Consider the following 13,979-nt stretch of genomic DNA (forward strand, 5'->3'; position numbering starts at 1 on the left):
GCGTTTATCTCGAAACCACGTTTTTCGAACTGGCGGCCATGATATCTCCAGTTCAACTGAACCGATTTTCATGAAACAAAGTGGAATCGACGCAGAATTGTCACCATTTTCGGCTGACGGAACAGATTTTTTAAAAAATTTTTTTTTCTATTTTTATTTTACACTAAACTACAAAAAAAAACGACCGAAATCGATTTTTTTTTTTGAATTGCCGCCATTTTGTTTTAAAAATTTAAAAAAAAAAATCTGTTCCGTCAGCCGAAAATGACATCTATTCTGATTATAACCCCGTTTTTATTTTTCATTTCGGACGCTCTGGAGACCCTGAATCGTGGCCGCCAGGACGACACCTTTTTTTTCGACCACCAAGTTTGAAGTCTCATTACTCTTTGAACAACCCTCGTATCGAGGCAAGAACAACTTTTTTAGTTACTTTGAACATTTTTGAATACAATAAATAAAAAAAATTTTCAATTATTCTTTGCGTTTTCAAATAAGAATTTTTTTTAAAAAGGGTCCAAAAAACGGCTTTTGAATGAGAAGACCCCCCTTAAGCCGTGTCCTGCGGTCAGATATAGTTTGTCCAGCTTTGCTGAATACTCTTTCAGACTCACAGGACAAGGCTTGTATACAGAAAATTTTTTTTGCAACCAATTTCAGTTCGTTGTCAGCAGTCATCTGTAAAAAATATTTCTTATTTAACATGTTAGTCATAATTATTTAAAAATCATGCCTCCCAATACGTCAAGGGGTCTCAAGTGTCAGGAATGTTTTCTTTTTCCATAAATTGCCTTGTGGCAATAATGCCATCGGCTCTGGTAGACTTTACTTTAGGCTTATTTTGCAAAAATGAAAATTTGCTGCTTGCCTGCTTCCGCGGAAGATGCAGCACGTAGTGGGTGAGTTTCTCGTTGTGGTCTTTGCACATGATTTTTGATATTCTGCAGGTTGCGGAATAACTCCTTCACCTGCTTTTTGCGCTTGCGTCAGCCCGTCTCTCTAGCTCGCTTTGGAGCGTTCTTTCTCTTCTTTCACTCGCCAGTCCAACGCCTTCCTTTGCAAGTTCGTCCGCGGATTCGTTACCCAGTAGATCCTCACTGACTAAGTCGTGCTTAGGCTATCTAGTGACTCCCTTTTTCAAGCGATGGATGTTGGCTGAACGTTCACGTCTGGCGCCCTTCTTCACTTACACCCTGTCCCTTTTTCAAACGAGGATCGTGGGTGAACGTACACGGGATGCTCAGGATCACTCCGGGCGGTGCAGGACCGCCGCCGTGCGCCCTTTTTCAATTGCCTTACACGTTTGGGTCAGGGCCACTCCGGTCGGAGCAGGATCTCCCCGGTGCGCCCTTTTTCAATTGCCTCACCCTCTAAGTGAGGGGTCGTCGGTGCACGTGCATCGCTCTGGGATCGCTCCGTTGCATTCGCACTCGTATCCATATCCCTGTGGGAACCCTTGAACACTTGATCTCAAGTGTCCTTTTACATGCACTGACCCTAATTTATTCCATCTTTATTACCCTTCTTATGACAGATTCATATCTCCCCCTAACTAAGTGCATTTTTATTATCTAAACCACTCTAATTTTGACAGCTAATCCATTAATTGCATTTTTATTACCCTTTTTACCCACATCAAAGGTCCCGTCACCCGGGTTATTTAACTACTGATAAGTTTAGTATCTTCCACTGGAAAGTGCATCTCTAAGCACAAAATCGTAATTTCAATAAAAAATTCACCAAAAAATGTAATAACTGAAGCAATTATACCCCTAAAGCTTATGAAAGCTCTTCCAGTCAATGTAGTTAAAGTTGACAAAGAAAAATGGCAGAAATGTAAGTTAGCTGACCCCGAATTTGATTAGCCAGGTCGTATTGACCTAATCATTGGAGCACACTTATATACTCACATTATACAGAATGGAGTTATAAGAATAGACTGGCTCCTTGGGCAACAGATCCACAGAAGACTTGCCAATCGCTTGCATAAGGTTCTTGCTCATAGAAAACAGACTCAAATAGACAACTTTTTGGAAGACCTGGGTCCTGATATGAGTGCAAATTACTCGCTTTGGCGTGTCACGAAACGATTCAAAACTCAGTCCTCCCCAAAGTCAGCAATCAGAAATCAGGCTGGGAGCTGGTGTCGCACTAGCTTAGAAAAAGCTGAAGTGTTTGCTGATAACCTTGAGCAGCGTTTTAAGCCCTTTGATTATGCCCCTGATAGTTTGTGTCTTCAAGTGGAAGAGTATTTGGAGTCGCCGTTTCAAATGTGCCTTCCTGCTAGCGCTGTCTCTTTGGAAGAAGTGAAAGTTCTGGTAGCCAAGTTGTCTCCCAAAAAAACCCCCGGTGAGGATCTTCTTGACAATAGAACCATTCGTTTATTACCTGATAAAGCCCTGCAATTCCTTGTGTCTGTTTTCAACGGCGTTTTAGAAGTTGGATACTTTCCGAAAATTTGGAAATCATGGTTCTCAAGCCTGGAAAACCGCCGTCAGAAGTGGATTCATACAGGCTTATCAGCCTTCTCTCCCCTTATGGAGAGGCTGTTTCTAACAGGCTGCTCTCTTGCGAGGAAGTTTCTAGTGCGATCCCAAAATTTCAATTTGGTTTCCGCCTGCAGCACGGTACTCCTGAGCAACTGCATAGAGTGGTTAACTTTGCCTTAGAAGCCTTGGAGAAGAAGGAGTATGCTGTAGCTGCCTTCCTGGATATTCAACAGGCATTTGACAGAGTTTGGCACCCTGAGCTGCTGTACAAAGCGAAGCGACTCTTCCCGCCTCAACTGTACATGGTTGTGAAAAGTTTTCTGCATGATCGCACATTCCATGTATCGGCTGATGGGTATAAATCAAGAGTCATGACAATTGAAGCTGGAGTTCCGCAAGGAAGTGTTCTAGGTCCTACTCTGTATTCGGTCTTTGCTTCGGACATGCGTAGTCACTCACCAGTAACTGAAGTCGCGGAAGATGATTTACAAATAGCTACGTACGCTGATGACACTGCTGTGCTAGTGAAAAGTAAAAGTATTTTGGCTGCTTCATTTGGTTTACAGGAGTATCTGGATTAGAGGTGCAGAAACATCGATGTTCGTGTCCATCGATGTTTTCGATGTTTTCAAAAAAAACATCGAGTGAAACATCGAAATTTAAAAAAAAAAAAAAGAAAATGCAAAAAGAACAGAAACAGTACAAACAGTAACATGAGATTTATTTGAGATCATTTAAAGTGTCTATTTCTGTTCAGGAACAAAAGTTGGTTAACAACTTCAAGTTTAAGGGGGTCTTCTCATTGGGCAACTTTTTTTTTCGATTTTTTTTTTTGCATTTATTTATAGCTTGGGATGGTGTGTATATGTCCCCAAAAGGATTTTTAGAAATTCGAAATACTTTAGAAGATACAGCCTTTTTTGTGAAGCAAGATCTATGCAAAATGAGCCTTTTTCAAACTTCAAACGCGTTTATCTCGAAACCACGTTTTTCGAACTGGCGGCCATGATATCTCCAGTTCAACTGAACCGATTTTCATGAAACAAAGTGGAATCGACGCAGAATTGTCACCATTTTCGGCTGACGGAACAGATTTTTAAAAAATTTTTTTTCTATTTTTTTTTTACACTAAACTACAAAAAAAACGACCGAAATCGATTTTTTTTTTTGAATGGCCGCCATTTTGTTTTAAAAATTAAAAAAAAAAAATCTGTTCCGTCAGCCGAAAATGACATCTATTCTGATTATAACCCCGTTTTTATTTTTCATTTCGGACGCTCTGGAGACCCTGAATCGTGGCCGCCAGGACGACACCTTTTTTTTCGACCACCAAGTTTGAAGTCTCATTACTCTTTGAACAACCCTCGTATCGAGGCAAGAACAACTTTTTTAGTTACTTTGAACATTTTTGAATACAATAAATAAAAAAAAATTTCAATTATTCTTTGCGTTTTCAAATAAGAATTTTTTTTAAAAAGGGTCCAAAAAACGGCTTTTGAATGAGAAGACCCCCCTTAAGCCGTGTCCTGCGGTCAGATATAGTTTGTCCAGCTTTGCTGAATACTCTTTCAGACTCACAGGACAAGGCTTGTATACAGAAAATTTTTTTTGCAACCAATTTCAGTTCGTTGTCAGCAGTCATCTGTAAAAAATATTTCTTATTTAACATGTTAGTCATAATTATTTAAAAATCATGCCTCCCAATACGTCAAGGGGTCTCAAGTGTCAGGAATGTTTTCTTTTTCCATAAATTGCCTTGTGGCAATAATGCCATCGGCTCTGGTAGACTTTACTTTAGGCTTATTTTGCAAAAATGAAAATTTGCTGCTTGCCTCGTTTGAAGTTGATTCTGGTGTTGGTGGACGTCGTGGAGTTGTTGACTTAAGAGAGAGCAATTCCAGCTCCAACGCTTTGGCTGCTTGGTCTGCGTTTGAACTTCGGAGAAAGCCATCTTTTTTGAAGAGAGGATCAACGAGAGTAGCGATGCGAGGAATTGTGCGCGTTTCAAAGGAATCAAGTCTTCCCACTAAGCGTTTCTGAACAAGGTCATATATAAGGTTGTCAAAAAAGTCTTGCGGTATTTTAGGTAAGTATCTTTGCAAGCGTGTAGTTCTAGTTTTATTCGTCACATCGGCTTACGCTAGACCTTTTTGGAAAGCTCTTTTCACGCGCTAACATTTGCTTGATTTGTGGTTGTTTGTTTTTAGTCGTTCGTGAGTTATACCGTCGCAAACATGGAGCAAAATAAAGAGAAAATAGGGATATTTTACAGTACTACTACGATAAAGGCAAAAAAGAGTCTCATGCTGCCAATAAAATTTGTGCAGTTTATGGACCCGATACAGTTTCCATTTCCACCGCATAACGATGGTTTCACCGTTTTCGTTCTGGTGCAGAGGTGGTCGAATATGCCGAAGGCCTGTCGTCGAAAATTGCGATAATATCGCTGAATTGATCAAAAGAGACCGCCTTGTAGAAGCCGTAGCATCGGCCAAGAGCTGGGCATGAGTCATCAAACCGTTATAAACCATTTGAAGAAGCTTGGATTCAAAAAGAAGCTCGATATATAGGTGCCACACGACTTTACGGAAAAAAACATTTTTGACCGTTTGGATGCATGCGAATAGCTTCTAATTCGCAACAAAATCGACCCTTTTTAAAGCGGATGGTGACTGGGAATGAAAAGGGGGTCACTTACGAAAATGTGACGCGCAAACGGTCGTGGTCGAAAAGCGGTGAAGCTGCCAAGCCTCGATTGACGGCCAGGAAGGTTCTTCTGTGTGTTTGGTGGGATTGGAAGGGAATCATCCACTATGAGCTGCTCCCCTCTGGCCAAACGCTCAATTCGGACCTGTTCTGCCAACAACTGGACTGCTTAAATGCAGCACTCTTCCAAAAGAGCCCATATTTGATCAACAGACGCCGAATTGTCTTCCATCAGGACAACGCCAGGCCACACACATCTTTGGTGACGCGCCAGAAGCTTCGGGAGCTCGGATGGGAGGTTCTTTAGCATCCACTGTATAGTTCGGATTTCAAACTACGTGATTACAACCTAATTCTGTTCATGGCGAACGAGCTTGGTAGTCGGAAGAGGGACACAAGAGAGTCCTATGAAAATTGGCTCTCCGAGTTTTTTGCCAACAGGGAAGCGAGCTTCTATAAGATGGGAATTATGAAGATGGCATCTCGTTAGGAATTCGTTATCGAACAAAACGGCGCATATTTGACTTAAATCACATTATTATAACCAATTTTATGAACAATTGAAAATTCAATAAAAATACCGCAAGACTTTTTTGACAACCTTATATATCTTTTCCTTCCTGTGTATTCTATTAACCCTAGACGGTCATGCTTATTTTTCCTACGTTAAGGTTATGCTTCGTCGAATCGACGACGCCAATTTTAAAATAAGTATAATTGTTAAAAAACAAACAAATATTGTAAAAAAAAATTTAACATCGTTTAATTCATCATTTTAACTGTTCAAAATTAGAAATAATAATTAATTCTTATATTAAGAATATACTTAAAAACTAAGAATAAAAAACGACCTTTTTTTCATTTTTCGAACTTTTGTGATTTTGCGTCGTCGAATCGACGAAGCATGACCGTCTAGGGTTAAACCAATAAATAAAAAAAAGCATGTTACTAAACTGTATGTAATTTTCTATTCACTAAACAACATAACAAAACAAGAGCTACTTTATTTTAAGGCTTGCGCCAAATTTTTGCGGCATTAGTAGCCAATTTATGAATGTATGTGTCGTGTAGGCGTGCTGGTTGGTCGACAGTTGACTCCCTACATCGTTCCTGATGTATAGGTCCAGCAGCTTTTCCAGAGTTTTAAGTAGGAATGAGGTGAGGCTTATCGGTCTGCAATCCTTGGGGCTCATGTGGCTGCACTTTCTTGCTTTGGGCAGGAAGACAATCCGAGAGGTCCTCCATTGGATAGGGATATAGCCCGTGCTTAAACAAGCTGCATATATTACGTAGAGCCATAAGTTGATCACCTCCTTGGTCACCTGCAGCATGGCTGGGAATATTCCATCTAGTCCTGGTGCTTTTATCCTCGAAAAGGAGTCTATAGCCCAGTGGATTCTACCAGAGGATATTAAACCTTTTGGGAGATGCTCTACTCCAGTTGCTAGGTCCTGATACTTATTTGAATCGGGTACCTCAGTGCATCCAGGGAAATGCGCGTGCATTAGAGCTGTTAGGGCCTCTTCGCTGCCCTCAGTTCACTGTCCGTCGTCGCGTTTGAGCTGACTCTGTATGGTTGGCTGCTTCGATAGCAGCTTCCGGAGTCTAGCTGTTTCCGGGGCAGTCTCTATATTGGAGCAGAAGTTTCTCCATGAGTTTCTCTGCGCCTTGCGTATTTCCTTCTTGTAGTCCCTAAGTAGGACTTTGTATTCCTCATTGATGGTGTCATCTTTTGCTTGCTTGGCGATTTTGAAGAATTCTTTAAGTTTGTTGCGTCGGAGCGAAAGGTCCTTATTCCACCAGGGTGGCCTGGTCCTCTTTCTCGTGTCCGATATAGGGCATGATGCGTGGGACGCATCCAGCAGTTCTTTCGATAGTGTCTCTAGGGGCTTTTCTATGTCTTCCGCGGATTCTACTATGCCCGGAAGGATCGCGAGCCATGTCACGATAGTCTCCTTGAACTTTCCCCAGTTAGTATTCCGGGGGTTCCTGAAGACTAATTTTTTTGGAGAGTGTTCGAATGCGTATTGGAACCGTATGTACTTATGATCTGAGAAGAATGGTCTCTCAAGGACTCTCCATTCTGATACCAAAGTACCTTGTCCCCTTACCAGAGTAAGATCTAGCACGTTTGAGGAGGTGGGACCTACAAAGCACTATGGGGAATTTGACCATTTTTATGGTATTTAGTCATTTTATCAAACTTTTAATTTTGATGTAAACATTTTAAAAATATATGGCTCTATAAAATGTAATACCAGAAATGTTAATTAACACTGTACTGTTAAGTCTATCCACTGTTAAGGTCGGCTGTTGTAGCCAAAATGCACGTGTTTGATAATAGCTATTTTTTATTCTGTTACTTTGAATGTGAAAAACTTAAAAGTAAAACTAATTTTTGATTTTAGTTTTGATCTAGACCAATCGTTATGGTAATTATTATGTGTTGAGCTTACTATTATATTGATCTGTGCGTGTCTTACTGATATATTGCGATTTTTCTAAGTGTTCCTCTAAGAAAATTTTTTTGAAAAAATATTTAACTATAAAGAGACCTATAAAAAATATATGTCTTTGTATTGCTGTACGTCCGATATATGTTGTAGAGGCATCTATACTAAATAAAAGGAAATTTGTCTCATTTTTTTTGCAAGGAAAAACAAGTCTTGTACTGCATTTGTCAATCTATAAGTACAGTCGCCACTTGGGCTTACGTAAATACAAGCAACCCGAAATATGACCTCCTAAGAGCGGTCTGGGTTTGTTTAAGATAGGGTTTGTTTAAGATACCATATGTGCTATCGGGATGACTGTGTGCTCCCTTATCGCACTTAGAGTATTTCCCACGATCGGGAACTGTCCGATGCGAGGGTCTAGAACTAAGATCATTAATGTACATTCTCATGTTAGCTATTTAAGCTAGGATTTGAATAAATAAATTCAGTTTGAAATATCAACTCAACAACGTCAGACGCTCGTTTCATTTACAGCCTCTCTCGACACCATTACTATAATAAAAAAAAACTTTTTCGAAATATATTACTTAGTTTAAAAGTTATTAATTAATACCATAAAAATGGCAAAATTCCCCATAGTGCAAAGGTGTATTCCTTTCCCACGTTTGCTATACTCAGGTTGGTTGAGAGTATAAAGTCTAAGAGTGACACACGTTTGTTGTTTATGTCGGGGCTCCTCCATACGCAGTGGTGCGCATTGGCGTCTGCACGCACGAGCAGTTGCTAGTCTTTCGGGCTGGCTTTTACCAGGCTCATGAGTTCTTCTGGTGGGGCCGTCCTGTCGTGTGCCATGTAGCTACCAAAAGGCTTTTCCGCTCTCTAGCATCACCATCCATATCCGGATTCTGACGCTGCAGCATCTTCAGCGCCCGGTAAATTTGGATTGCGATGGGGAAGAAAACCTTCGCCTTTGGAGTGGATGGGATTAGCTTCCGGTCCACCACCTCCAGCTTGGCTCCCTCCCACAGCGCCTCCAACCGGCAGACCGCTTGCGTCGGCCACGTTCTCGTCGGGTCATCCATGCACTTTAGAATTTTGACCCCATTTAGCCACCCAGCGCCATCGAAGGTTGGCATGGAAGCTTCGGGATCTTCCTGCATCCGTGCGTACAATGACTCAACGAGCCGCGCATGCACCATCTTCCACTGCGTCTCGGGCATTTTGCCGGCTTCATCGCTTCTGTCAATGAGGACCACGATCAAGTATCGCTTGGCCACCTCACTGACTTTTTCGGTTTTTCTTTATGTGCTTTTTCGCCATTTGGGGAGGGCCTGCCTCCTTAGGCCCGCGTTGCCGCTTGCTCTCCGGTGCGTCCATAGACGCGCTTTCGGCTGAGCGTTGCCTTTTGTTGGCAAGCGTCTCCTCCACCTTGTTGGCGAATCCGCCAGTCGAACTCATATGGGGGAGTTTGGCGAAGTGAAGCCTCCCCTCAGCGATTTTCTCCTCAGCACAGGTAAGCTTTGCCTTCTCCTCTGGGGATAGGGCGGCTTTTTTCTGGAGCCGATCCTGGATGCGGAGGGCAGTCTTGTACAGCGCCTTGGCCTTCATTCCCTCGCTTGACCGCTTTGGCCCGTCCCTGCGCTGGGAGCTGGTGCCTGGTTTCGGTGAGTGGAGAAGCTGCACGCTCTCAAGGTCCGAGTCTGTATCGACTATGGCACGTGAGCGGCTCAACTTCCCCTGCGTAGTTTTTTCGGCAGTAGCGTTGCAACTGACATGACCTGCTCCCGTCACATCAGAGGTGATTGCTCCCCCCGTGCCCGCCGATAGTAGCGGTCACGCCTTCCACCGACGTTTGGGCTGACATCTCAGCCCTGGTTTCTTCCTTTAAACCCTCCAGAATGGATTCTTTTTCAGGGGTACCACCCACTTGCGTTTTATGCCTTCCGCCAGGCACCTCCAGCCATGGCTAACGGCTCACTTCCTTTGTCTTTCTAGGGCAGAAGGAGTTGAATCGTAGCCTATGCTATACACTGTATTATCGCGGACGGGGCAAGCAGCGATGCATTACCCGTGTCCGGGTTAATACAGTGCCCATTGCCCAGCCGGCACCCACGGGGAGGGTTCAGATAGAGGATTTTTGCCAGCCAACCTTAGACTTAAAAGCATGCTGAATATTCGCAACATGCCTGCCAAATGTAAGTTTTTTGTCCAAGGTAACGCCAAGGTATTTATAGGCTCTTTGGTGGCCAATGACTCTACGATTAAGACTAACCCCAGGACAGCTAGCTGCACGGTTGGTGAAAGTCAAATTCGCGTATTTGTCAGCATTGATGCACACATTTCAATTCACAGCCCATTCCTGACAGGCATCCAGATATTCCTGTAAACCAAGGGAAGCAGCCAAGATACTTTTAGTTTTCCCAAGCACGGCAGTGTCATCAGCGTATGTAGCTATTGATATATCTTCTTCCGCAACTTCAATGACTGGTGAGTGACTAGGCATATCCGAAGCAAAGACCGAATAGAGAGTAGGTCCTAGAACACTTCCTTGCGGAACTCCAGCTTCAATTGTCTTGACACTTGATTTATACCCATCAGCCGATACGTGGAATTATAGATGTCAAACTACCGGTAGTCGCACCATCAGTAGTTTCGAGTATTTTTTGCTAACTATCGATACTATCGCGATAGTATCGACATAAAACATTTCTTAAAAAAGGGGATATTCATCTAATAAAATAATCAAAAAAGTTGAGGGTATATCTTATTAATTTGAAAGAGATTTTTTATATAATATAGTAAAAGTCCTAAAATATATGAAAATAGTCGGACAGTTTCAATTTCTTGTGATATATATTTTTCTTTTAAATTTTTCATCGTTTTGTTTCAAGCTTAATAATCTATGTAATTTCTTGTGATATATATTTTTCTTTTCAAATTAAGCTTAACAATGTATGTACAACATAAAAACATTAAACAAGAATATCAATCTTTTAATTATTTTTATATAAAATGAAAAGATACATATTTTCTATCTTAAAAATGAAAAAATATTTAAGCAGTCCTGCCACTATTCAAAAAAAAATGTATGAGATCAGAGTTAACATATAACAGTCAGATATCTACCAATTTTTGTTTATAAACAACAGTTTATCAACTATTTTAGGTTTCAAATTGGATCTACGATCGGAAATTATTTGCGCTGCCTTCGAAAACATTCTTTCCGACTCGGTTGACGTCGCTGGAACACAAAGCGAATTTTTGGCCAAAGTTGCTAGTTCTGGCTGGTCACGTTCATTGTTCTGCGAAAAGTAACTGTTGGGGGCGGCGCTTCCTTCCTTGTAAATGGAGGTTTAGTGGATGGAAAATTCCCACGGCGCAAGCGTACGGTAGAGAACTAAGCTTAAGCAAACGGCCCGCTTACTTCGCTAAGCGAGAGCGAGAGAGCGGCAGCGGCCGATCCGAGTGTTCGGCAACGAAGCCCGAGGCCCGTGCTCGAGAGTGCGAAAGCGCTTAGCGCTGCGGGAGAGCGAGCGCGGAATAGCAAGAGGGCGAGAGCGGGCGAGCGTTGCTACGCTGGGAGCGCTTGAGCTTTTGGACGCTCAGACGCTCGGTGGGCAGAGGGGGCACAGGGGCCTCCTGGCGTGAACATTCTCCCCACCATCGCTTCCATCGGGAGAAGGACGACCTTCGCTATGGTCGATAGTGTGCGAATTTGAAATATGAAAGTGCCCGATGCTGCCAACGGGGTGCATGCCCTGGATGGTCATGCTTATGCAGGAGTGTGTGGTGGTGCTGATTGCACGTCTTGCATTGGTCACCACTGCGGCAGGTTCCCTCAGAATGTTCGTGGGCCAAACAGTTTGAACAAAAGCGGTTGTCGAGAACCGCACGGAGCCTTTTATCAGCGCTGAGTTTCAGGAACTGTTGGCATTTTCGGAGCGGGTGGAATCCGTTGCAGATTCGGCAACGGTAGGACTGCGCGCTTTGGGTACGTCTGCTTTCCAATACATCCGCACTGCAAATGGGCCGGAATTTTTCCACCAAGCGGTTCGACTGGACGGAAATTCGTGTCGACAACACAGACACGCCGCTCGTGGGCTCTGAAGAAACTGGGCCTGAGAGTACCCATCCGAAAATCGTCTCTTGCGCCAGGAGAGAGCCGAAAATGTTATTCTTGGAGCCGCCTAGAAGCACGGACGGAAGAATGTCAGCTCCAATCAGGACGTCGATTTCGGAGCTTTCGAAGAACGTTGGATCAGCAAGCGGGACGTCAGGTAGTTCTTACAGTCGGTCTCGTGGAATCGGATACGAGGGTAGCTTCCCGGCTAACTGCGGAAGAACATAAGCTGCAGTTTCCAGCTGCAGCCCGGGTTTGGAAGGCGCTCGGATGGCGATAGTGCAGAGCTTGGTGGATTGGGCGGCAACTGTCTCATTGAGCCCGGAATCTCGGGTCTGAACTGGTTTAAATGGTGGGCTTATTCGACTGAATAACCTCTCCGTGATGAAGGTTGCCTTGGAACCAGAGTCGATTAAGGCTCGCGCTTGGAAATCGCGGCCTAAATGGCAAATGTTGATGAGGGCTGTGTCCAGTAGAACGGCTCTTGAGCCGGAAGTGAAGCACACTTGCACATCAGTGTGATCTTGAGAGGCGCCCGTGCCTCGTGGAGAAGGCGCCGGTCGAGGCCTGGGTGGCGCCGTCGGACTTGGTGCGGTCGCGGAGGGATTATCGCGGTGCAGAAGGGTGTGATGACGACTGCGGCACGTAAAGCAGCTATGGGCACTAGTGCAATCCCGTTGCTGGTGCCCTCTTGCAAAGCAGTTCAGGCAAAACTGCTTTCTCCTAATGTAGTCGGAGCGACCATCTACATCCATTTCAAGGAAACGCGGACATAGGCGAATAGGATGGTTCTCCCTCGAACAGAGATCGCACCCTCTTGGGGCCGGAGCCACTCTGGCCTCGTAGGAATTCAGCCTGCGCACTGGGGCGCTCGCAGCTGTCGGTCTTGACGGAAACTGCCATGAACTGCTAGGCCTGATGTCGTCAATAGCTTCTAGAGTGCGATGACGCTCTGTCAGAAACGCGTCTAACTCACTCCATGTAGGGATTTCTGCTTTATTGTGTATGGATTGCTCCCACATCGAAAGTGTGATCTTGGGAAGCTTTAAGGAAACCAAATACACTAGTAGACAATCCCACGCCTCGGTTTGAATAGAGGACATCTCTAAGGCTGTCAGGCAACTCTGGACGGTGCCTTGCAGCTCTTTTAGAGCAGCTCCGGACTCTTGGGGGACAGCCTGAATGTTGAAGAGGATTTTCAACTGGCTGTTGACGAGTAACCGCCGATTCTCGAAGCGGTCGGTGAGGCTTTGCCACGCAGAGATGAAGCCCTCATTTGTCAGAGGGGCTTTGGATATGTGTCCACTGGTGGCAATCGACAACCCATGGACGGGGGTGTGGGCACAAGGGCGGAAGCCGGAGTGGACTGGGCGGCGGCCTTGTCGATTATTTCTTGTAACAGGACCACACACTTCGAATAGACGGAGTAGCAATAACTGTACTTGGATTCAAGCACAGTTGAGTTGGCCGCGCTGTCGGCGGACACGGAAAGTAGGTCGGAGCAGTTTTCATAGCTCTTCTTCACCTTATCCCACAGGGCCCGAATCTGATCCCGATGAACCTAGCACATGGCGGGGGAAAATCTATCGGTGTCAGCGCTCGGAGTGTTGATGTCAGCCTCGAAATGGCTCACACGGTCCGTTGTGGAAATGAACTTGCGGAGGGCGATATCTAGTGCGGATTGAGCCATCTAGGCTACCGACCGAGTAGATCTGGATGAGGTACTGGGGGAAGTGTCGAGTGCCTCTTGACTTTTTGCCCTTGGAGTGGCAGTGGCCGCCTTTGGCTTTAATTGATCAGGCCGAGGAGATACGGACTGGGACCCTTCCAGAGTAATTGCTGGATTCACAGGAGTCTGTTCCTCGTCTCCCGTGGGCATCCTTGAAGTCGAATGGGTCGCGAATCAGTTGGTCGCCGCAGGAAACGGACAAGTCCCGAACTCAATGGTTCGAAAACATGACGGAAAACAAGTTTTGGAATGGGACTTGGGATCACTTTGGCAAAGGGGCGCAATAGGAACTGCCAGAAGCCGCGGAATTGTATAACTTATGCAGTAGAAAATATCCCAGAAAATTCCGCACTCGGAGAACACAATGTGCTCGCTTACGGTCACACTGCTAGTGGATGTCGCGGGTGAATTCAAGAATTAAATGCCGAATGCCGACCCACGAATGTTTGGTTTCTTCCCGCAATAAATGAATTAATCCA

General features: G+C 44.4%; 1 protein-coding gene across 1 annotated transcript; it reads right to left on the minus strand.

Moving 5' to 3' along the window:
* Positions 1–11,935: 11,935 nt before the first annotated feature.
* LOC138929201 (uncharacterized) lies at positions 11,936–13,461 on the minus strand. The gene is made up of 3 exons (XM_070288513.1): positions 13,405–13,461; positions 13,103–13,332; positions 11,936–13,019 (listed from the first exon to the last, which is right to left on the minus strand). The coding sequence occupies exons 1-3, from the start codon at positions 13,459–13,461 to the stop codon at positions 11,936–11,938; spliced, it is 1,371 nt and encodes a 456-aa protein (XP_070144614.1).
* Between the last annotated feature and the right edge of the window lie 518 nt (positions 13,462–13,979).

This window comes from Drosophila kikkawai, chromosome X (genome assembly GCF_030179895.1).
Source record: "Drosophila kikkawai strain 14028-0561.14 chromosome X, DkikHiC1v2, whole genome shotgun sequence".
Taxonomy (NCBI): domain Eukaryota; kingdom Metazoa; phylum Arthropoda; class Insecta; order Diptera; family Drosophilidae; genus Drosophila; species Drosophila kikkawai.